At 53.2% G+C, this 21,631-nt stretch overlaps 1 protein-coding gene across 1 annotated transcript in view; it reads right to left on the reverse strand.

Moving 5' to 3' along the window:
- Positions 1-17,960, reverse strand: part of RAB11FIP4 (RAB11 family interacting protein 4) — a 137,930-nt gene extending 119,970 nt beyond the window's left edge. Inside the window, exon 1 of the mRNA XM_035300875.3 lies at positions 17,653-17,960. Coding sequence (XP_035156766.1) covers positions 17,653-17,811 — 159 coding nt within the window. The 5' untranslated portion in view covers positions 17,812-17,960. The remainder of the gene's footprint in view (positions 1-17,652) is intronic.
- Positions 17,961-21,631: the final 3,671 nt, after the last annotated feature.

Below are 21,631 nucleotides of genomic sequence, written 5' to 3' on the forward strand. Positions count from 1 at the left end.
ACACGGGGTGGGGCTCCTGCTCTGGAGGCCTAGAGCTTTTCTCCCTTACACAGGACATTAAATGGGCCATTTCCACAGCAAAACTGGCATCTGGGTGACAGGAGGGTGGTGGTGTACGTGGTCACCCCTAGAGGGTGAAATGTCTCAGTTCCCTCGCCCCACACCCCTGCCTGTTGCTCCTGGGTGCAGCTGCCAGCATTGATGCACTCATGTGGGGAGGGGAAATTCTGGTAGGATCTCCCTGGGTCCTCCAGGGACCAAGCTGCTCCCCAGGTGGAGGAGAAGCTGGGCAGCTGGGGCCCTCCCAGAGCCCCAACCGAGGCGAGGATGATGGCCAGAGGGGCTGCCTGTGTCTCAGACTCTCTAGCCCTCACTTCCTCTCTGCTGCAATTGCGCCTTCTCCTCAGAAAGACGCCCTACAGTCTGAGTGGCTGGGCCCATGGGAGGCACCTGTGGGCAGCTGGACAAATTCCTTAGAGCCCAGCTGGCAGAGCCAAGGGGCACATGGGAAGTTTTGAATCTACTCCTTTTTTGGGCTGTCTGTGCAAAGTTCTTTTCCAGCAAGCACAGCAGGAGGCGAGAGGCTCCATCCGTGATTGAAGCCCTTATTTATAATTTAGACCTCTTTCCCAAAAGAAAGTGGCTCGGAGGCCTGGGGTGGAGACAGAGGACCAGTATAATGGGGTCCTGGGCATCAGAAAGGACTCAGGCGTGTGGCACATGTACACCCTCCCCCTGGTTTACCCTCATGCCAGCCCTTAGAGGGCGGTTACTGGCCTCACTTAATAAACCAGAAAACCAAGACTCCAGAGAGTCAGAGACTTGGCCAGGATCTCCTGGGTAAGAGAGAGGACAGCGAGGTTTGAGCCTGGCATTCAGATCCGGGGCCTGTGTGTCCTGCATTAAACCGTGTGCCGTCCAGGGTGGAAGGATGGGGGGATTCTCATCCTGTCATCTCAACGTAGCTCTGCAGAGCCTATTCAGCAGAGTGGGGTCGTGGAAGCTGCATTTTCCAAGGCTTCCACTGGAGATTCTGAAGATGAGACCCTGAGAGGGGAATCCAGACATGGTGGCTGGCAGACCTCACCCAGGCAGGCAGTGGCAGGGTGCTGGTCCTCAACCTGGGCCGTGGTCTTGGAGCTGGCAATGCCCTCCAAGGCTGGCACAAAGGCGGTAGGTGGTGGCGGTGGGGATATTCCCACCAGCAACAGTGGAAACACAGGGACTGCCATTACCCCTTCCCAGGCAGCCTCAGCCCACAGCAGTCACAGCCCCTCCAAGAGTGTGATACCATGCCCCGCCCCCTTCAGCCCCCTTGGAGCTGCGCTGGGATTACAGGCGTGCACCACCATGCCTGGCTAAATTTTGTATTTCTAGTAGAGATAGGGTTTCATCATGTTGGCCAGGCTGGTCTCCAACTCCTGGCCTCAAGTGATCTGCCCGCCTCAGCCTCCCAAAGTGCAGGGATTACAGGCATGAGCCACTGCGCCCGGTCCAGCTTACACTCTTTTCTGCTATGCAGTACCCCCTTTTCAACTTACTCCTGTATCTGCAGCCACAGGTGCAGGAATATGTTTCTCCATTATCATCATCATCATCATCATCATCCTGGGACCACGTGCTGGCAGCAGCAAGCACACAATCCCAGTGGCTTCTGGACTTGGATGCTTATTCCTATCCCCCCAAGAGCCCCAAATAGTCTATAACTTGTGCAGAATTTCCTCTTCTAAATATCCCCAAGGGCAGAGTCCACCCTAGTAACTCCCCTGGGTAAAGGGCTTAGGATGCACAGGTGCTGTGCCAAGTGCTTCCCCCTCCTTCTTTCATCAGCATCACGCTAACCCTCTCAGGGGAACAGTGCTGCATCCCATTTCACAGGTGAGGCACAAGGAAGTAGAGAGGCCATCCCAGGTCACTCCCAGGTCCAGCAAGCTGGAAAGCTGGGAGTTGAACTCTGACCTGTTCAGACCCTGAGTCCTTGACCACAAAGCCTCCTGCCTCCTAAGCCATCTTAGGAGGCCTCAAGAAGCAGAGAGGAACTTGCTTCCACGTCACAAGATTTCGGGGGCAGGGCTCAGGAGGTGCTGGGGCTCCTGGGTTCCTGGCTGGTCCGCTTGCACTCTATTTGTTCACTCACTCAGCTGGTCAAGTATCGCTGTACCCTGTTAGCACTATAAACCCAGCACTATGTACCAGTACAACCCAGCATTGGAGACAGAGGGCTACAGAAACCCAGCGTCTGTCTGCATGGTGGCTTTGCCAGCAGAACCACAGAAATAAACGCTCCTCCCTGCTCCTCTAGGGCAGGGTGGGAACCAAGAGTACTTGGGCTGAGAGATGAGGTTTTCCTGCATATCTGTAGTTTCTTTCTACCCAATGTTGAGCCGCCCCTTGCCTGGTAGGTGCACCCCGATTTTCCTCTGGGGAGGTGCTCCTCCCTGATTCCCTGTAATTTGGATGGGCTGACCCTGAGGGGTGGGTGCCTGACCAGGCCTGGTCAAATGGAGTCTCACCCACTCCAAGCATAATTCTTTGCATCGACTGGGAAAACAGCAAGCATCACTGAAACATTTAACAGATGATGGGAAGACATTTGGCACAATTTACCATCTGGTCTTGAATAAAACTCTAACAAGAGAATGGGGCAGAGAGAGGGGTGTCTTTATTAATATGCAAAAGAATATTAATGTAAACCCAAGTACCAAGGAGCTACTTAACGGTAGGAAGCTATGTCCCTCCACTGTAACAAATAACGAGGAAAGGATGACGGGGTCCTGCCTCCACCAGCCCTCACCAACCCTCATCCCTACTGGCTCCACCACAATTCGAGACCACACGGGCCAGGGAGCAGCCTCAGCCCCGCTAGCTGCATGTCTGCTCAGATCAACTCTGCAGCCGTCTGTGTGCATGCTTCACCTGGTCCATCATTACTGCTCTGCTGCTTGTGACTTGGTTTTTCTGCCCACCAGGCTGGAGTCCTCCCCGATCTGTAGCAGGAGGCCTGACTACCTTGCGCTGGCCCCCTTCCCTCTCTATTAGGCCACCTCTCATGCCAACACCAGCCTCAGCCTCTTCAGGATTCACCACTTGCTTTGGGACCCTGTCTGTAAGACCACAGCCCCTGCCCCGGCCTTTCTCCTTGACTCACAGCTGGGCCTGTGGCCAATGTTCCAGTGCGTGCCAGTCAGGGCGAAGTCTCCTGTGCCCACCTGGCTTAGCTCTAGAGAGGCTGGTGGCTCCCATCTCAGAAGGAGAAGTAATTGAACTCAAAAGAAAAGAAGACGTAACAAAATAATGACTTTCAAAGTGGATGGGATGGCTTACCTAAAAATGCAAAGACATCGACCAGAAAACTACTAGAAGTAGTAGTGCTGGGAGCAGAGATAAATTTACAAAAAAATCAATCGTATTCCTATATGCTAGTGACATGCAGCTAGGAAAAACAAAATGGAAAAAAAGTACTTCATCCTCAGCAGTAATAAAACACATTAAATATTAAACATTTATGCAGTCCAATTGTAAAACATTTATTTTTAATGTTAATATTTTGCTCCTATTGGGAGGACTAAATATAGTATATAAAGATGGCAGCACTCTTCAGTAGACTGAACACAATGCCAGTTACAGACCCTGAAAAGTGTGTTACATTCTTCAAAATCCATAAATAATGAAGACTATCAGAGGGTTTTTTTTTTTTTTTTGAGACAGAGTTTCGCTCTTGTTGTCCAGGCTTGAGTGCAATGGTGCAATTTCAGCTCACTGCAACCTCCACCTCCCAGGTTCAAGTGATTCTCCTACCTCAGGCTCCTGAGTGCTGGGATTACAGGCATGCGCCACCATGCCCAGCTAATTTTGTACTTTTAGTAGAGACAGGGTTTCTCCATGTTGGTCAGGCTGGTCTCAAACTCCCGACCTCAGGTGATCCACGAGCTTTCCAAAGTGCTGGGATTACAGGCATGAGCCACCATGCCCGGCCCAGAGGGATTTTTAAAAGACAATAGTGGTTGGCTTGTTTCAATTAAAAAATATATTATTCCAAGTAATAATGATGGAAATGTTATAAAGTTGCATTAAAAACAAAACAAAAAATTGTTGAGCATTAAAAAGAATGACGGTGATGAGGTGTGACAGGCTGGGGAGGTAAGGTGCTATGAATCCACAGGGATATTCAGAAAAGGAAAGACCTTTTTTTTTTTTTTCTTTTTTAAGAACAATGCTCTGTGGAAAGAATGATAGAAAAATCATTATTTTGCAACCACCAGTGTAATTTACTGAGGTCAGGAGCATCAGTGGATGCTAAAATCATTGTGTGAATCAAATGCTGACACTGTCTCAAGGTATGGCCCCACAGATTACATATTAATTATAAGAGGAAGAGTACCATTATGTTGAATAGATGAGGTAGACAACACCTTAATCAAGTGGTCAAACTCAGCACCCTCAAAATGGGACAAATAAACATCACGTGGCCCCTTATGAGATGCTCTGAAGACACACCACCACCTGTCCTTCCCAAAAATGCTTACTGTGTATCTAACCTCGAGGAAACAGACACATCCAGATGATGGGACAGTCTATAGGACAACTGGCCCAGACTCGTCAGAAACATCAATGTTATCACAAATGGGGGAAATGTGATTAAGAGCTGAAGATGAGGTGCCGTTGCTGAATTAATGTGAAATCCCGGGTGGGCTGACGGTGCTGCACTTGGGCAGGAAACTATCGTATATTTGTGGGAGAAAGGTCAAGATGTCTTCCAATGAAGATAGATGATACACGGATAGACAGACAGACAGACAGATAAGAGACAGAGTGAAAGCTAGGCATGATGGCTCATGCCTGGAATCCCAGCACTCTGGGAGGTTGAGGCAGGAGGACTGCTTGAGCCTAGGGGTTCAAGACCAGCCTGAGAAACATAGCAAGAACCCCATCTCTACAAAAGATAAAAATAAATTAGCTGGGCATGGTGGCACACACTTGTTAGTCCCAGCTACTCCAGAGGCTGGGGATCACTTGAACCTAGGAAGTTAAGGCTGCAGTGAGCCAGGATCGCACCATTGTACCCCAGCCTAGGTAACAGAGTGAGACCTTATCTCAAAAAAAAAAGATAGAGTGAAAGAAAAAACAAATGTGGCAAAACCCTAAACAGCTGGTGAGTTGGGGCGCAGGCTCTCTAGGTGTTCATCACATTGTTTTTCAACTTTCTGTCGAATATTTTCAAAATAAAGAGTGTGGTGAAAAAAACAGAAAAAAACCTGACTTATGGAATTTAGTTCTAGTTTAGAAACAAATTCAATTATTAACAGAACTAAATGTTGAGGCCAGGCGAGGTGGCTCACACCTGTATTCCCAGCACTTTGGGAGGCTGAGGCTGGCAGATCACTTGAGGTCAGGAGTTTGAGACCAGTCTGGCCAACATGGTGGTGGGAGTGGGTGCCTGTAATCCCAACTACTTGGGAGGCTGAGACAGGAGAATCACTTGAACCCGGGAGGTGGAGGTTGCGATGAGCTGAGATAATGCCAGTTTACTCTCAAAAAAAAAAAAAAAACAAACAAAAAACAAAAAAAGAACTAAATGTTGAATGAATTTTATAATAAATTCCAAATGGGTAAAATAAATATTCTTATTCTTGCTAGGGATGGAAAATAAATGTCTACTAAAGAGGTGATAAATATAATCAGAGACAAAACAGACGTGATATAATTTAAAAAAACATTCACACACAGGAATGCTTTTGAGCAACAAGATATGATTAACAGAGAGAAAGAAGAAAGCAACAGAGCAAGAAAAAAACAACAGTGTTGACATATATAAAACTGACTTTAAAATAAAGGGCAAACCAAAAATTCCCCTTGATAAATGCTCAAAACAGATCGATAGGGCAGTTTACGCAGAAAGAAATACCAAGAGTAAATAGCAACATGGAAAAAATGCCAAGTCTCATGAGCAATTAGAAATGAGAGCGTCAACAAAATCTGAAATACCATTACACACCTATCAAACTGGCAGAAACAAATATATCAAAATAATAGTGCTGATGGGGGCGTGGAGAAACAGGCACCCTCATTCCAGGAGCAAGGCTTACGTTGAGGCAGGGGAGAGAGAAGGAGGAGACACGACCATTTTTAGAAAAGGTGACCAGGAGCCCAAAGCCAGTGCTTCTGGCCAGACAAGTGAGCTAACAGGCCCTGGATTCCACCCACCCAGTGTCTACGACGTGCCCCCTAGGGGTCAGGGGCTCTGAAATGCCCACACCTCTGGCAGCTGAGCGCCTGGGCTGGGATCAGAGTCAGTGTACCTAAGACTCCTCCTCTAGGCCTTCAGCAGGGAGTCTGGCCCCAGACACCTGCCCCTTCCACCCTCTTGAAGGCATCACCTGGGTTTCAAAATGCCCTCTGGGCTCCACCCTGCTCACACCAGAGCAGAGGCTGAGCCCAGGGGTTGACCAGCTGGCCCAGGTGCCCAGCCAGGTGGGCTAAACTCAGTGAGCTGGGTCGGGCAGAACAGAGCCCTGCGCAGACATTAGTAGTGATGGGTGTAGGGCCAGTCCCACCTGGGATGAGGCAGGGGTGGGAGAGGGAGGAGACACGACCCTCTCCAGGACGGATTCAGGCACAGAAAATAGCTAGAGGTGGAAGAGGGTCATAAGAGCTCACACTAGGCAGTCACAACCAGATGTGGGTCACCGCCAAGGTCAGGACACGGGTCTTCAGGTACAGAAATTCAATTCAATGCTAGTTAGCTTTCTTTTTCCTATAAAGTAGTTTAAATTTCTATATCAAGAATAATATGGCTGGGCCAGACATGGTGGCTCACGCCTGTAATCCCAGCACTTTGGGAGGCCAAGGCACGCAAATCACGAGGTCAGGGGTTCGAGACCAGCTTGGCCAACATGGTAGAACTCTGTCTCTACTAAAAAATACAAAAAATTAGCTGGGCCTAGTGGCTGGAGCCTGTAATCCCAGCTACTTGGGAGGCTGAGGCAGGAAAATCACTTGAACCCGGGAGGCAGAGGTTGCAGTGAGCCGAGATCTCATCACTGTATTCTAGCTCTGATGACAGAGACTCTGTCTCAAAAAAAAAAGACCCACAATATTTGATAATTTTTTTGTGTGTTTTAAAATAAAGAGCAGGCTGGGCGTGGGGGCTCACATCTGTAATCCAAGCACTTTGGGAGGCAGAGACGGGTGGATTGCCTGAGGTCAGGATTTCGAGACCAGCCTGGCCAACATGGTGAAACCCCGTCTCTACTAAAAATACAAAAACTTAGCTGGGTGTGGTGGCAGGCGCCAGTAATCCCAGATACTTGGGAGGCTGAGGCAGGAGAATCACTTGAACCATGGAGACGGAGGTTGCAGTGAGCCAAGATTGCACCACTGCACTCCAGCCTGGATGGCAGAGCAAGACTCTATCCCCACCATACAAAAAAAGAGTCGGTTGGCAGTGGCTCACACCTGTAATCTCAGCACTTTGGGAGGCTGAGGTAGGTGAATCACCTGAGGTCAGGAGTTCGAGACCAGCCTGGCCAATGTGGCAAAACCCTGTCTGTACTAAAAATACAAAAATTAGCCAGGTATGGTGGCGCGTGCCTGTAATCCCAGCTACTAGTTGCAGGGAGGGGCTGAGGAAGGAGAATCGCTTGAACCTGGGAGGTGGAGGTTGCAGTGAGCCAAGATTGTGCCACTGCACTGCAGCCTGGGCAACAGGGCAAGACTCCATCTCAAAAAAGAAAAAAAAGAGCAGGTGCCCTTGGAAAGATTCCTGAGAGCGAGGGCAGGCCCTGGAGCCATGTGAGCTCGGCAGGCGTGTGAGTGCCACCTGCACTGGGCTCAGGGCTCCAGCACCCGGTCAGATCACCGAGATGGGGATCATGGAGGACTCACATGAATGCCTCCAGACTGCCGGGGAGCCTCCCTCTTGCCCTCCCCTTCTCTCCATCCTCAGGCTCCCCTCTCCTTGCCCCTGAACTGGGATAGAAACCTCCCACCTCGGCCCCTTCTCTCCCACCCATGCTACTTTTAAGCAGGTTTCTCTAAAGGTACCAGAGCCATGTGGCCCTCTACTTAAACCTCTTCAACATTTTATTCTGACACCTTTGGGGTAAAATTACAGCCCTGCTGCCTCCTGCCTCCTGCCTCCAGCCTGCCTGGTCGGCCCCTGCCCCCACCCCTGCAGGTGGGCCTCTGCACAGGTAGGTCTCGCCTTTGGTATACCCCTTCCCTCCACCCTGGCAGACCCTGTTCCAAACTCAGCCCTGCCATCCATTTCTGGAGCCCCAGAAAGGCTTCTCACCTCCCAGGCAGAGCGACTGTCCTGTCTTCCTGCCTCAGCCACACCTGCACAAGCCTCTGGCCTCGGCCTTCCCTCGGGTCTGACCAAGGTTTCTACATCTCACCACCTCCCCCACCGCAGGGAAGGAATCCCATCTTACTCATCTGTATACCCTTTGGCCCCAAACAGGACACAGAGTTGGCCCTCAAAAAAATCTTTAAGAGAGCAGATCAGACAGCTGACTCAGAAAACCTAGAGTTGGTGGTAATGGTCATTTTAACAAACATGTGTGGCACTTACTATGTCCCGTGTCGTTTTGAGGGTTTAACATGCATTGTTAATATTATCCTCACTATACAGATGAGGAGACTGAGGCACAGAGAGGGTAAGTAACATCTCAGAGTTACGCAGCGAGTAAGTGGCAGAGCTGGGTCTCAAACCAGGTGTGCCTGACACCAGGGCCCAGCTCCCTGCAACTTCCCCAGGGCAGGGAAAGAACATCAGAGCCAGCCTGGCCTGCACTGAGGTGCTGGAGAAGAGTGGACGTGGGGAAGGGGCAGGAGAGCAGGATGGGGCCAAGGCCCGCTAGGCATCCAGGGCCTCTGATTGAGGAGGATCTGCTGTGCAGGCCAAGGAGGATGCAGGAGCAGAGCGTGTGGTCCAGGCGCTGACGGGGTGGCCAAATAGAGACACAGAAGAATCGGCCCCACACAGCCTGGGCCCGCAGAGGACTACCTACGGTCCCTGGCAGGAAACTGGAGCAGTCAGAGAAATGCATGCCTCCCAGGGCCGTGGAATCACCATTTGAACAGGAAGTGATGCGGAGGCATGATTCCAGGCGTAGTTCACTGGCAGCCACCCTCCCTCTGAAACCTCAGGTCCTGCTGGCACGGCCTCCTTTCCCCGCCCAGTGCTGGGTGGCCCTGCCTGTGGTGCCCATGGGAGGGCCTCTGGCAGTGTCTGCCCGCTCTGCCGATCCCAGACCTACTTCTGATCTGTGCTTTCCCCAGTCGAGACCACCCAGATTCAAATTCCCCAGCCAGAGGAAGCCTCAAATTTCAGATTTCTCCACTGTTAGATTTCTGAAACTCAGATCAGGTCATTCTCTCCCTCCCCTGACCTTCTAAGACCATGAGACCCCCAACTGCAGGAAGCTAAGAAGGCAGCTTTAGAACCTGACAGACCTCGGTTCAAATCCTAGCTCCTCCAGTTACTCAAGACCCTGGACAAGTCACTTCACCTCCCGGAGCCTCCTGGTTACCTTGATGATGAAAGGGATTAAGAAATACAAAGGCAGCCAGCAAGTTGGGTGGCTCCTGGCCTCCTTGGGTCCCCATATCCTCCTGTCCATGGAAAATCACCAGTGGCTGCAGAAGACTTTGGTCATTGCACAAGACAGCCTGTGCCTGGAGAGTGCGGGGCAGACAAAGGGGTCGGAGGTGCAGTCTTAGGACTGAGGGCAGCTCAGTGCTCGTGTGGGTCATGGGGGACGGGGGTGAAGAAATGATGCAATAGTCACCTCCCAAAGTGTTGGGATTACAGGCGTGAGCCACCACGCCTGGCCTAGGAATAAAAAACCTTTAAATCTGAACATGTGTTAAGGGTAACCTAAGGGACATTTCCATAAAATCAACTCTATAAAAGTGTCAGCACATTTATGCAATAACTTGGGGCTGGGAGGACAGCAGTGACTTGGGCATGCCATATGCCGTTTCCAGGCAGCCGCCATTTCCCCTCCATCCTGCCCAGGTGGGTGTGGCTCAGCTCTAAGAGTCAATCCCAGGCTGGACGCGGTGACTCACGCCTGTCATCCCAGCACTTTGGGAGGCCAAGGCAGGTGGATCACAAGGTCAAGAGTTCGAGACCAGCCTGGCCAGCACGGTGAAACCCCATTTCTACTAAAAATACAAAAAAATTAGCGAGGCGTGGTGGCGTGTGCCTATAATTCCAGCTACTTGGGAGGCTGAGGCAGGAGAAGCGCTTGAACCCAGGAGGCAGAGGTTTCAGTGAGTCAAGGTCTCGCCTCTCCACTCCAGCCTGGGTAACAGAGTGAGACTTCGTCTCAAAAAAAAAAAAAAAAAAAGAGTGAATCCCAGCCAGCTGTCAGGTACCCCTTCTGCACTGTTCCTGGTGGCACTGCTCAGGGCTGGGGTGGGGACAACTGCTGGGTGGGCCAACGGGGTGCTGCAACGGAGGGGAAGGAGCCCCCCACCCCATACTCCAGGGCTGAGGCAGAACCCCCTCTGCCACACAGACTGTGAACACCCTATACCTGCTGGCAGCAGGTTGCCCAGGCCGGGGGACCATGTCCAGGAGCCTGCTGCCCACCCCAGCTCCCCACTGCCCTCCAAGGCAGTGCTGCCCAGCCTTGACCTTCTCAGGCGGCAGGGCCCTGCCCATGGAAAAAGGGGTGTCACTGCAGCCATTCACCCCCATCCTGGGTTCCTGGGCTCCCTAGTCCCTGCTCACCAGACAGGGAGGCTCGCAGGAATCTTCTGGCCCAGCCTGTCCTCCCTCTGCCTGGTCCTTTCTCCTCCTTTGGCTCTTTGGTTTTCTTCCTGGTGCTGGGGAAGGTTCTGGCCCTCATAGCCAGGGCCAAGTCTGAAAGCCATGCTGCTCATCCAGCCTTGTGACCCACCTGTACAGGGGGAGGGTCCCACTTCATGGGCTGGAGGCTCCTAAGGGAAGCCTGTGGCTGGTTCAAGGTTCTCTACCCACTGAAACCCCTCCAAGGGCACGTCCTGCTGATGGGAAGGGCTGACTCTTCCCCCTACTTGTGGCTAAATGTCCCCCATTCAGGTCTCACCAATGGAGGCAGGGATTACACCCACCATAGCATGGCCCCCTCAACACTGATGCTCCCTCCTTCTCCAGAACTCTAATGTCTTGAGAATGATGCTGAAACTCAGCAAGATTTGCCAAATGAATTCAGGCTTCATCAAGAGTGTCTGACAGGCTAGGTGTGGTGGCTCACGCCTGTAATCCCAGCACTTTGGGAAGGCCAAGCAAGCAGATCACTTGAGGTCAGGAGTTTGAGACCAGCCTGGCCACATGGCAAAATCCCATCTCTACTAAAAATACAAAAAATTAGCCGGGCATGGTGGCACACACCTGTAACCCAGCTACTCAGGAGGCTGAGGTGAGAGAATCACTTGAACCTGGGAGGTTGCAATGAGCCAAGATGGTTCCACTGCACTCCAACCTGGCAACAGAGTGAGAGTTCATCTCAAAAAAAAAAAAAAAGAGTGTCTGACAAAAAATTAGCTGAGCATGGTGGCCTATACTTGCAGTGCCAACTATTTGGGAGGCTGGGGCGGGAGGATGGCGTGAGCTCAAGAGCTCGAGGCTGCAGTGAGCCATGAGGCACCCCTGCACTCTAGCCTGAGCTGCAAAGGCAGAGTCTGACTCAATTAAAAAAGAAAAAGAAAAACCAAGGTGGCGGGGCATGTCTGATAAGATGGATGAGTCCCAGAGGACTTTCCTTCTCATCTAGCCTCCTCCCAGCACAGCCAAACTGGTGGGAACCAGAGGCCAGAGGGTGCCCAGCTAGGCTTCGTCCTCCCACCCCAATGCAGAGTGTGGTGCCACGTGCCCATCCCCAGGCCCCAAGGGACTCTAGCCCCACTTCCATGATAACCTCCAACCTCGGAAGCACAGTTCCCAGAAGCATAGGAAGAGAAGGCCTCTCTGGGCCCACTCCTGTCCTGCTCTCAGCTCAGGTCCCAGGCGCCCCCACCTTTCCCACCAGGCTCAGGGCACCTGGGCCTTCCTTCTGACATGCCAGCCTTGTCTCTGCACAGTGGCCTCATTAGGGTGGGGCACATGGAGGGGCCGGGTTTCAAAAGAGCACTTTTAACTATCACCTTTTAGGAATGGCTTGTTGGGGCTTTGCCAGCCTTCCAGGCCCCTGTCAATTCTGCACCCCCAGCCACTGCCCAAGTCAGGATGCTTTTCCTCTCTTAACATGTGCCACAGTCCCCTGAGGAGGCCTCCTGCCTCCAACCCTGCTCCCCATCCCTGTTCTCACACACACATCCGCTCCTGGCCGCCTGGGTCTCCTTACTGCCTACAGGGAACCACTGATCTGGCCCTGCCTTCCCTTCCACCCCTTCCTTTGGCCACAGCTGTAGAGGACACAGTTGTAACTTCCCCATTACCCAATCCCTACTCCTCAGCAGAGGCACTCTAGTTCCAGGTGCTCCTGTCCCTGGAAGCCCATGTATCTCAGAAGACATTGACACCAGCCCCAGGGCTGGCTCCTGGCTGGTCTGAGCCCATCCTAGCACCCCAATTCCTTTGCCATTTTAAAGACCCAGGCTTAAGGCAAGTGGCACTGGCAATTCCCCCGTAGCAGGCATTAGCTCAGAGAGGACCTGAGGACCCAGGGAGCCCAATGGGGCCCGTGATTTCATCTCCAACAGGGCAGGACAGGCCCACTGCCCCAAGAAGATGGTGCTGTGTTCATGCATGGCAGAGGCCTACTTGATTATTCTTATTTCCATTTCTCTAGCAAGAAGGATGGCCCTCAAACCGGAAAAGGAAGAGGACCGTGCTGCAGGGAAGTGTGATCCCGGACATCTCTGGCTGCTTTCAACGTCTGCCATTCTCTGACTGTTGAGAGGAAGCAAGAGGGGCAGGAACACCACAGCTGGTTCGGGAGGGTGGGTTGAGAACACAGAGGCCGGTGCCAGATCTTGACCTCAATCCCTAGCAAATCCCCAGCCAGAACAGCCTCTCAAAGATGCTTGCAAGTGTTTAGAAAATAATAATAATCACAATGAGAGCATCAGCAATTCTGATGTTATGCCCACTCTGTGCAGATACTGGGCTGAGCCCTTTGTATGTATTAACTCAGCCAAACCCCACAATAACCCTATGGAATGGGGACTCTGATCAGCCCCATTTGGTGGATGAGTAAATAGAGGCCTAAAGAGGTCAGAGAGACAATGCAAAACATCAGAAGGCAGCATGGGGTCAGGGCATTGAGCCATCATATTACGTCCTTGTCAGAGTCCTGCTCCCCTGGCATTGTCGACTTTCAGGTCAGGGCAGTTGTGCGCCTCCATCCCTCAAAAACCTGCATTTCTTTCTTTTTTGTTGTTGTTGCCACAAAAAAAAAAAAAAAAAAGGAAAAAGAAAGAAATGCAGATTTTTTGTTGTCTCACTCTGTCACCAGGCTGGAGTGCAGTGACGCAATCTCAGCTTAACACCTCTGCCTCCCGGGTTCAAGCCATGCTCCTGCCTCAGCCTCCCAAGTAGCTGAGACTACAAGGGTAGGCCACCACACCCAGCTAATTTTTTTTGTATTTTTAGTAGAGATGGGTTTCACCATGTTGGCCAGGATGGTCTCCATCTCCTGACCTTGAAATCCGCCTCAGCCTCCCAAAGTGCTGGGATTACAGGCATGAGCCACCACGCCTGGCCTAATTTTTCTATTTTTTGTAGATATGGGGTCTCCCCATGTTGCTCAGGCTGGTCTCAAACTTCCTGAGCTCCAGCGATCCTCCCACCTCAGCCTCCCAAAGTGTTAGGATTACAGGCATGAGCCACTGCACCTGGTCCATTGTCTCCTGTTTTCTGCTGTGATGCCTAGGTCAACACAGCAGGGAAATATCAGGGACTAACTAATCCATAAATAACATTATTAATTAAAGTTCACACTTGGTCCATACTTCCTGTTTTTACCTAATGTCCTCTTCCTGGTTCTAGGATCCCATCAGTGATACTATATTTAGTCGTCCCACTTCCTTAGTCTCCACTTGGCTGTGATAGTGTCTCAGCATTTCCTTGTTTGGGATGACCTGGACAATTCTGAGGTACTAATCAGGTATTTTGCAGAATGCCTCTCAGTTGGGATTATTCTGGTGTTCTTCTCATGACTAGACTGAGATTACTGTTTTGGGAGGAAGACCACAGAGGAAAAGGTCTATTCTCAGCACATCACACCAAGGGTATATGCCATCACCGTAATTTCTCACTACTGATGTTGGCCTTGATCACTTTCTGAGACAGTGTTTGTTGGGTTTGTCACTGTACAGTTGCCCTTCCCCCCATTTTCCAAACTCTACCCTTTATAAGGAAACCACTACGAACATCTCATGCTTATAGGGGGGAAGTTATGCTTCACTTCATCAATGGGGTGATTATCAACATGTTATTTGGATTTCTTATATATGAGAGATTTTCCTATTACTCACTTATTAATTATTCATTGCTCAATAATTTATATATATGTATATTTCATTATGGCCTCATGGATATTTATTTCATACTTTATGACCTCGATCTAGTATATTTTGGTTTCTGCAAAGCATTTGATCCTGGTATCCCTGGTATTCTGGGGGTAGGTGGTAAACTGTGGACAATCAGCTCTAGGTTCACTGAACCCCAGATCTAATAAATGATCATTACCCACCCCAGAGCACCAAGCAGCTGGGAAATCAGGGTCGCTGCCTGATTTTTAAACAAATGAAATAGAAACTGTCAGAGTACACTTTTTGTAAGGGAGTCCTCCCCCCAGCCGGAAAAATAGCACTCCAATTTTGTAATGCATCTATGGATGTGATGGGTGGTGAGCAGAGATGCCAAATCTATTTCCACGGGTCTCGGTCAATATTGTGTGAGCAGAAAACCACCCCAACAAGTGCCTCGGGGCCCTGTCCATGGTCCTGCCCTGCATGTTTAACCAGCCTTGTGGATTCAGACACACGAAACACACAGCTTCTCCAGCCCACAGGCACCAGCACAGCTGAGAGTGACAGAGGCAGGATGTTAGATTCTTTCTCTTGACTGATACAATGTGATGAAATGAACAAGATGAAATTAAATGGGATTAAGGGTCAAGTAACAGGCTTAGATTCAAGAAATTATTGACACAGACAACAGGCCGATTGCTTCCACAAGCCAGGATTATCAAAAGAAAAAGGAATTACAGTACAGTAAGAGAGAACAAAAGGTGACAACAACCACATACACTGCAGAGTCCTGGGGAGGAAACGGCAAAAAATGGACATTTTTGGGTCAAATAGGGAAATCTGAAAAAGGTCTGCATATTAAACGAGATGAAAATTTATTGAAGCAGAAAAGTGATGATCATTTACCAGGAATAAAAGTAGGTTACAAAACAGTATGCACAGTTGATCTCATTTTCTGGAGAAAATTGACATATAAGCACGGAAAGAGCTCTGGAAAGCTCTGACGGATGTGTCACCAGGGCACTGCCTGACAGATAGGACACATACTTTTGTATTTTGCTTGTCCCTATTTCCAGTTTTCTGCCGGGCATATCCACCGCCTCTGTAGTAATCTCAGAGTATGTTTTTAAAAGAAAGAAATCACTGACCCTCCCCCAAGGGTGGGGAATCCCTGGCTTGGCAGAGTTTTCTAAAACAGATCCCTGGAGGTTTCAGTGGCCAGAAACTTAATATGAGTGGAGCGTGCAGTGCCCCATTCAGAGGCAGCCCCACCCTGAGCTGCGTGCATATGTGTGAGGACTTGAGGCTAGAACAGTCCGCTGTGGGGGGTGGCGGGAGGTCTGCTGCTCCAGCCCTTTCATGTTATTGCTAGGAAAACTAAGTCACAGAATTAGCTGACGGCAGCTTTAGGGCCAGAAGCCAGAGGTCTGGCTACTAGATCATGTGGAAATGGCAAAGGACTTCAGGATCTGGGGTATTTGCCTTGGAGAAGGGAAAATGGGAGTGAGGAACTGGGAGGGAGAGAAGGCAGGAGTACTGCTTTCAAATATTTAAAGGCTGCCTGGAAGAAGAGAGACCCAGGTGAGTCCCTCTGCAGAACTGTGATGACTGAGTGCCAAGCAGGTCTGTCTCTAGAGTGTATGAGAGAGAAGGTTCACAGCTGGAGCTATCCAGCTCGGAGAGAAGTGGGTGAAGCTTGCTGGGCACATGGCTGAAGCTAGTGGCCCCTGCCAGAGGTTGCTGGGAGGTCCTTCCCACCACTAAGGCTCTGTGGTTCCAGAGCTCCAGGTTTCAGCCAGAGCTGGTGGCTTCTTTACCAGGCCTGCAGCCTGTGTCCTGAGAGGAAGGAGCAGGGCCATCCACATGCCAGAAGTGTACTTAGCCTACTCCAGATGGGAGCCACTGGGAAAAAGACAGGGCCTGACTGGCTTTTGGGGAGGGAGAGGGGTCATGCTGGCAGCAGGCAGTGCCCCTCAGCAGAGACCTGCAGTGGGCAGTCTGGGTTCTCACAAGCACTGGAGTGGTGCTTCCTGGGTGGGTACCTGAGTTCTCAAACCCCAAAGCTGCCTCGCTCTCTTCTGCCCACTGCTCTCAGCAACTCACAGATCCTGGCCCATGCCCAGGTGTGGGTGGAGAGATGATTCTCCATCACCTCCCACTGTCTGGTGACATGGAGGCACAGGCCCAATCTGGCCATCACCCAGCTTCCCCCATCTTCTAAAATGCCTGGCCTGACCTGTCCTGGGAACACAATGCCAGCCAATGCCCATTTGAGGCCCGTGGCCCCAGCCCCCCCATGCAGGGGCTGAGGCCTTAGGTGGCCTGGAAACTTCTCAGGGCTTCTGTGTCCAGGGGAAACCCCTCACCATTTTAGACAGGTGGGTGTCCTGTCCTCCCCTTAAGACACAGTCCCCAGTCCCCATGCCGGCAGCACCAGAGGACACAGGTGTAGTGTGCATTCAGTGATAGGACTCGTCCACCCGGCTGGTGGCACCAGCCCTCTGCTTCCAGCCCTGTTAACAATCTACAGCAGTCCTGCTTTCCCCAGATAGACGCGGCCTCACCTCAGGAAAGCCCATGCTCAGCCACCGCTCCCTGAGCCTGACTTTGCCTGGCCTGCCGCAGCCAACACAGCCAGCTGCGAATCCGGCTGCCCAGCAGAGCCTGAATGAGAGGTCACCCGGCACGGGGCCGGGAATCCACGGTGGCCCCAGCAGACACCTCCTTCCGCGCCTGGACAGGGTGGGTGCCGCCGAGGAGCCATGGCTACGGAGCGCCCCTACCTGTCCCTTTCACCCCCTGGCCCGGCCCAGCAGGGCGCACACAGATCCCTGCATCTCGGTCTCCGCAGCGCGGGGTGGGGTGGGGAGCCTGGGGCCGGGTTCGGACAGCGCTCTTCCCCAGACACGGGGGGGATGTGCAGACGGCTCAGAAGGACCCGCACAGCCGCGGAGGGAAGGTGGGCGCAGAGGCCACCCTGGGCGTGAGGCGGACGCTCCAGGGCTGGGGCGCCGAGGGAAATCGAGGGCCTGGCTGGATTTGGGATGCCCGGGGAGGGGGACCGAGGTCCTGGGCTCCGGCAGAGGGGCGGGCAGGAGGGAGGCCACCGCCTCGGGCCAAGCTGGTGACCCGGCGGGGAGTTGGGGGAGGGGCGGCGGGGCCGGGACCCGGCTGGGGCCCGCTTACCTCCTCGCCCTGGCCGAAGCGCAGTCCCAGCGCCGCGACGCGCTCCACGCGCAGGAAGCCGTCGGGGTCGCGGCCGCACACCTCGAACACCTCGCGCAGGCGGCGCACGGAGCGCAGCAGAGCCGCGGGGGCGCCCGCCCAGCCCGCGCCGCCCGCCATCCGGGCCGGCCGGCAGCTCAGCCGGGGCCCCGCGCCCGCCGCGCCCGCCACCCGCCCGCCGCCGCCATCGCCGCGCTCCCTCCGGGGCCGCCCGCCTGGGTCTGCGCCGCGCAGCCTCCGCCCGGTGGCGGCGGCGGCCGATCAGTGTCAGCAGCTACGCCGCAGCCCCCGCCGCTCCGGAGGGGAAGGGAGGGGAGGGGGGAGGGAAGGGGGAGGGGTGGAAGGGGGAGGGGAGGGTGGGGGCCGCGGCGAGAGCCGGAGGGAAGGAGGCGGCGGTGGCGGCGGCGGCGGCGAGGACGCTGCAGACAAAAGGAGCCCGGGTCCTTTCGAGTGGGGCCGCCCACGCGGGGTCGGCAGGCGCAGCGCGCTGTCAACGGCTGTCTCCTCCGTGGCCTCAGTTTCTCTCCGCGTCCCCAAGCCCGCTCCTTCCCGTGGACCCCAGGAGCCGCCTGAAGGTCCCGCCCTGCCGGAGGATTCCGCGGGGTCGCGCCCTCCCCTCTGCCCGAGCTCTCGTTTCCCGTGCGTTCAGGATGCCCCGGGTGCCTCCTGCGTTGGCTCGTTCCGTGACTGCATTCATTTAGGAAGAAGCCGAGGCCCAGAGAGGTCGGACTCCTCACTCTAGGCCACACAGCTCGCGAGACGCAAGGCCGGGATTCGCGCCCAGGTCTGGGGGCTTTGGACTCCAGTCTTCACCTCGGAGCTCTACTCCACCCCAGCCCTAGTGGGGCCATCAGGCGGGGAAGGGCACGGAGCGGAGGAGCAGGGAACTGAACCCCAGCCTGGACAGAGACCCTGCAACATGGAGTGAGGAGAAAACCAGGGAGGCCGGAGGGAGGAAAAGCGAGGCCCTTCCAGAGGCCTGCCTGCTGCAGGACCCAGGGCTGCCCCACGCCCGGAGGAGGCTTCCTCGCTTTCCCGGGGTTCCCACCCTCACACCTCCCTGGCAGCCCGACCTGCCCCAAGCTTAGAGTCCAGGACAGATTCTCTGTCCTGCTGGTAGCAGGCTCCAGGCCAGGACCTTGGCCTCCCCGCTTAGTGCTCAGCGGAGCCTCCACCCCAGCTTGTGCTGACTTCCCCGCCCAGCTTCGGGGCCCTACAGGACCAGGCTGGGCCCTCCTCTCCTCTCCACTTCCTTGCTCAGCACATCAGGTCTTTGTGGCAACGATTGGCCCCCCAACCCAAAAAGAGACCTTGGCTGAGCCTACTCCCACTTATGCTGTCTTGCTCAGCACAGAGGTTTCCTCCTCCGGGAAGCCTTCCCTGATGGCACTCCATCTTGTCTCCTAGTCTGAGTTCTAGGCCCTTCTTCCAGATGCCCAGTTAGTTCTTAATTCTCTACTGGGGTGCCCATCTCCCCTATGATGCTGGGAAGTCCTCCAGGGCAAGATATGTCTTAATTACCTTCAAGTCCCTGATCTCCAGCCAAGAGTGGGCCCAGAGGAAGCCCCACCCAGAGGGGATGAACCCGCCCAGAATGTGCAGGAGCCAGGAGCAATGTAGCCGCGCAGACAGGGAGTCCGGGGTGGATTGGGTTTGTACCTCTGTGGTCTTCCTGCTCAACCCCGAATATATCCTGCGCAGGGACTGCCATTTGGCTTCTGATGGTGGGCGGGGCCTTCTTCGTTTCCAGCCCTGGCTCCCAGGATGAATCTGGCTTTTAGCTACTCTCTCCTTTGACACTTCAGGTCCTCTGAGAGCCACGTAAGGCAGCAACTCTTGGGAAGAGAGACCTGTGGTTCTGAGCATTGAGGAGTCAGAAATGTAGAAAAGCGGGAAAGGGGAGGCCGTGGGAGTGGAGTGGGGGTATTCTGCTGAGAGTGGGAGCGTCTTGCTGGCTGGACGCCCCTCCGCAGGATACTAACATATTTTAGCCGGTTTCCTCGCCTGTACAGTGGGGATTATAGCACCTTCCTTTTAGGGCGACTGAAGTGGAGGGCGAATCTAAGCAATGCTGCTTTCCCCCACCTGCCCTGCAAAGTGGAGGTGGAAGTGGAGAATAAGAACGGGCGGCTGGCAGGGAGAGACTGGCTGCTGGAGATCCAGCAAGCCCCCCTGGCAAGGAGGCAGGGAGTGGAAGCTGGGGACTGCTGCCTGCCCCTGGGACCCCGATATTAGTTCGTCCAAATCAGCTCGTGCCGCTTTCTCTCGCCCAAGGGGCTCAGCACAGAAAGGAGATGGGTAGGAGTTGGGACTGCCCCCTAGTGGGGGCTGCAGAAATGGCTGTCAGCGCTCCGCCCGGCATTGAAGGTCCTCTAACTGGGGACTGGGGAGCTGTGAGACTCACTTCAGCCTGCAGGGCGGGAACCTCAGACCTGAGCATGAACAAATCCCAAGTGAACCAAGTCAGAATCCTGCAACCAGATTAGACAGTTCTTGTCAAAGACAGGATCAGGCCAAATTCAAAATCCCTCAGGAGAGCCTTTCCTGCCCCCACTCTCCTTGCCCAGGTCTCTCTGCAGTTTTTGGGCAATGGTTTGAAGGATGCCTGCCTCCCCAACCAGGTGTGGGCGTGACACTGGGTCTCTTGCTCACCGCTGTGCTGCTGGGGCCAGCAAGGCACATCACAGGCATTCTTTCTGGGGTTGTCACATTTTTATTGAGCACCTATGTTGTGTCGGGAATGCTGGGGAGACAGTGAAAGGGGAGCAGCCACTTGCTGAACTTGATAGGGGCAGTCATTGCCCAGTGCGATCTACACTGAGGTCCCAGGCTCTAGGAGCGCAGAGGGCCCGCTGAGTGCCTACCCAAAAGTCCCTCAGAGATGGTGCAATTTACGGAGTCCTTGGGTCCTTGGAAGTGGACCTGGGACCACTAGGGGTCCCAACACCTTGATCCAGGAGCTCAAAGTTCAGCCCCGAGCAGAAGCAGCAAGAGAATACTCCTGTCAGGAGTGGCTGCAGGCCTGGGAATCTCAGGGTGGAGGGGGTTGCTCCAGGAAAGCAAGAGGTCCCCATGGATAGAGCAGGAAGGCAGGGAGTCTCCATTCTGTCCTCTGCTTCTCCGGGAGATTTCCTTGGCAGGCTGGAAATATGCTGGGAAATATTATATGGAAGGGACAGTTGGGATTCTAGCTCCTTCTCTAGGAGAAAAACAAGTTTGATCAGATCACTCCTCTGCTGAACCCTCAATGGCTGCCATTTCCTGAGCTGGCATCCTGCAGTGTCTTCACGCTCTCCTGCCTCTCCTTAACCCTAGTCTGGGAGCATCCAAGCTCCGTCTTGCCTCCCTCTGCTTAGGAGGTGGGAGGCCTCAATCCTATCCCCACCCAATTCCACGTTCTCTAATTCCTGTTCTTGTGTTGTAAGTGGAACTTCCTACAGGAAACCTTCCATGACCACCCCCTTCCTTGCCCCCTTGATCACTTCTCCCCTGTGCTCCTGCAGAGAGGTGAAAAGTACAGACTGTGCAGCCCACTTACAGGTGGGGATAAGGCTGTGGTGAGAGTCGGTTAATACACACAGGCAAGTGTCAGAACAGTGCTGCTGGTTAGTGACAGCTATTGTCCTTGTGGCTATCCTTACCATCTCTTACCCCTGTTGTCTATCACCGGAGTATCTGGGAAATTGTATGAAAGGTCACAGGAGTGATCATGAGGTCTTTGGGAGCAGGGACAGTGTCCATTTCTCTCTTGATTTCTGTAGCTCCTCACGCCCATACACAATTAGAGTCTGTGTAGGAATAAATTAAGGAATGGACAAATATGGTGTGGTAAGCTGAAAAAATGCCCCCTTAAATGGTATCTATATCCCAGTCCCTGTACATCAGTTGTCCCCAACCTTTTTTGACACCAGGGAACTAGTATTGGATGAGTGGGGGGAAG

Source organism: Callithrix jacchus, chromosome 5, assembly GCF_049354715.1.
Source record: "Callithrix jacchus isolate 240 chromosome 5, calJac240_pri, whole genome shotgun sequence".
Taxonomy (NCBI): Eukaryota; Metazoa; Chordata; class Mammalia; order Primates; family Cebidae; genus Callithrix; species Callithrix jacchus.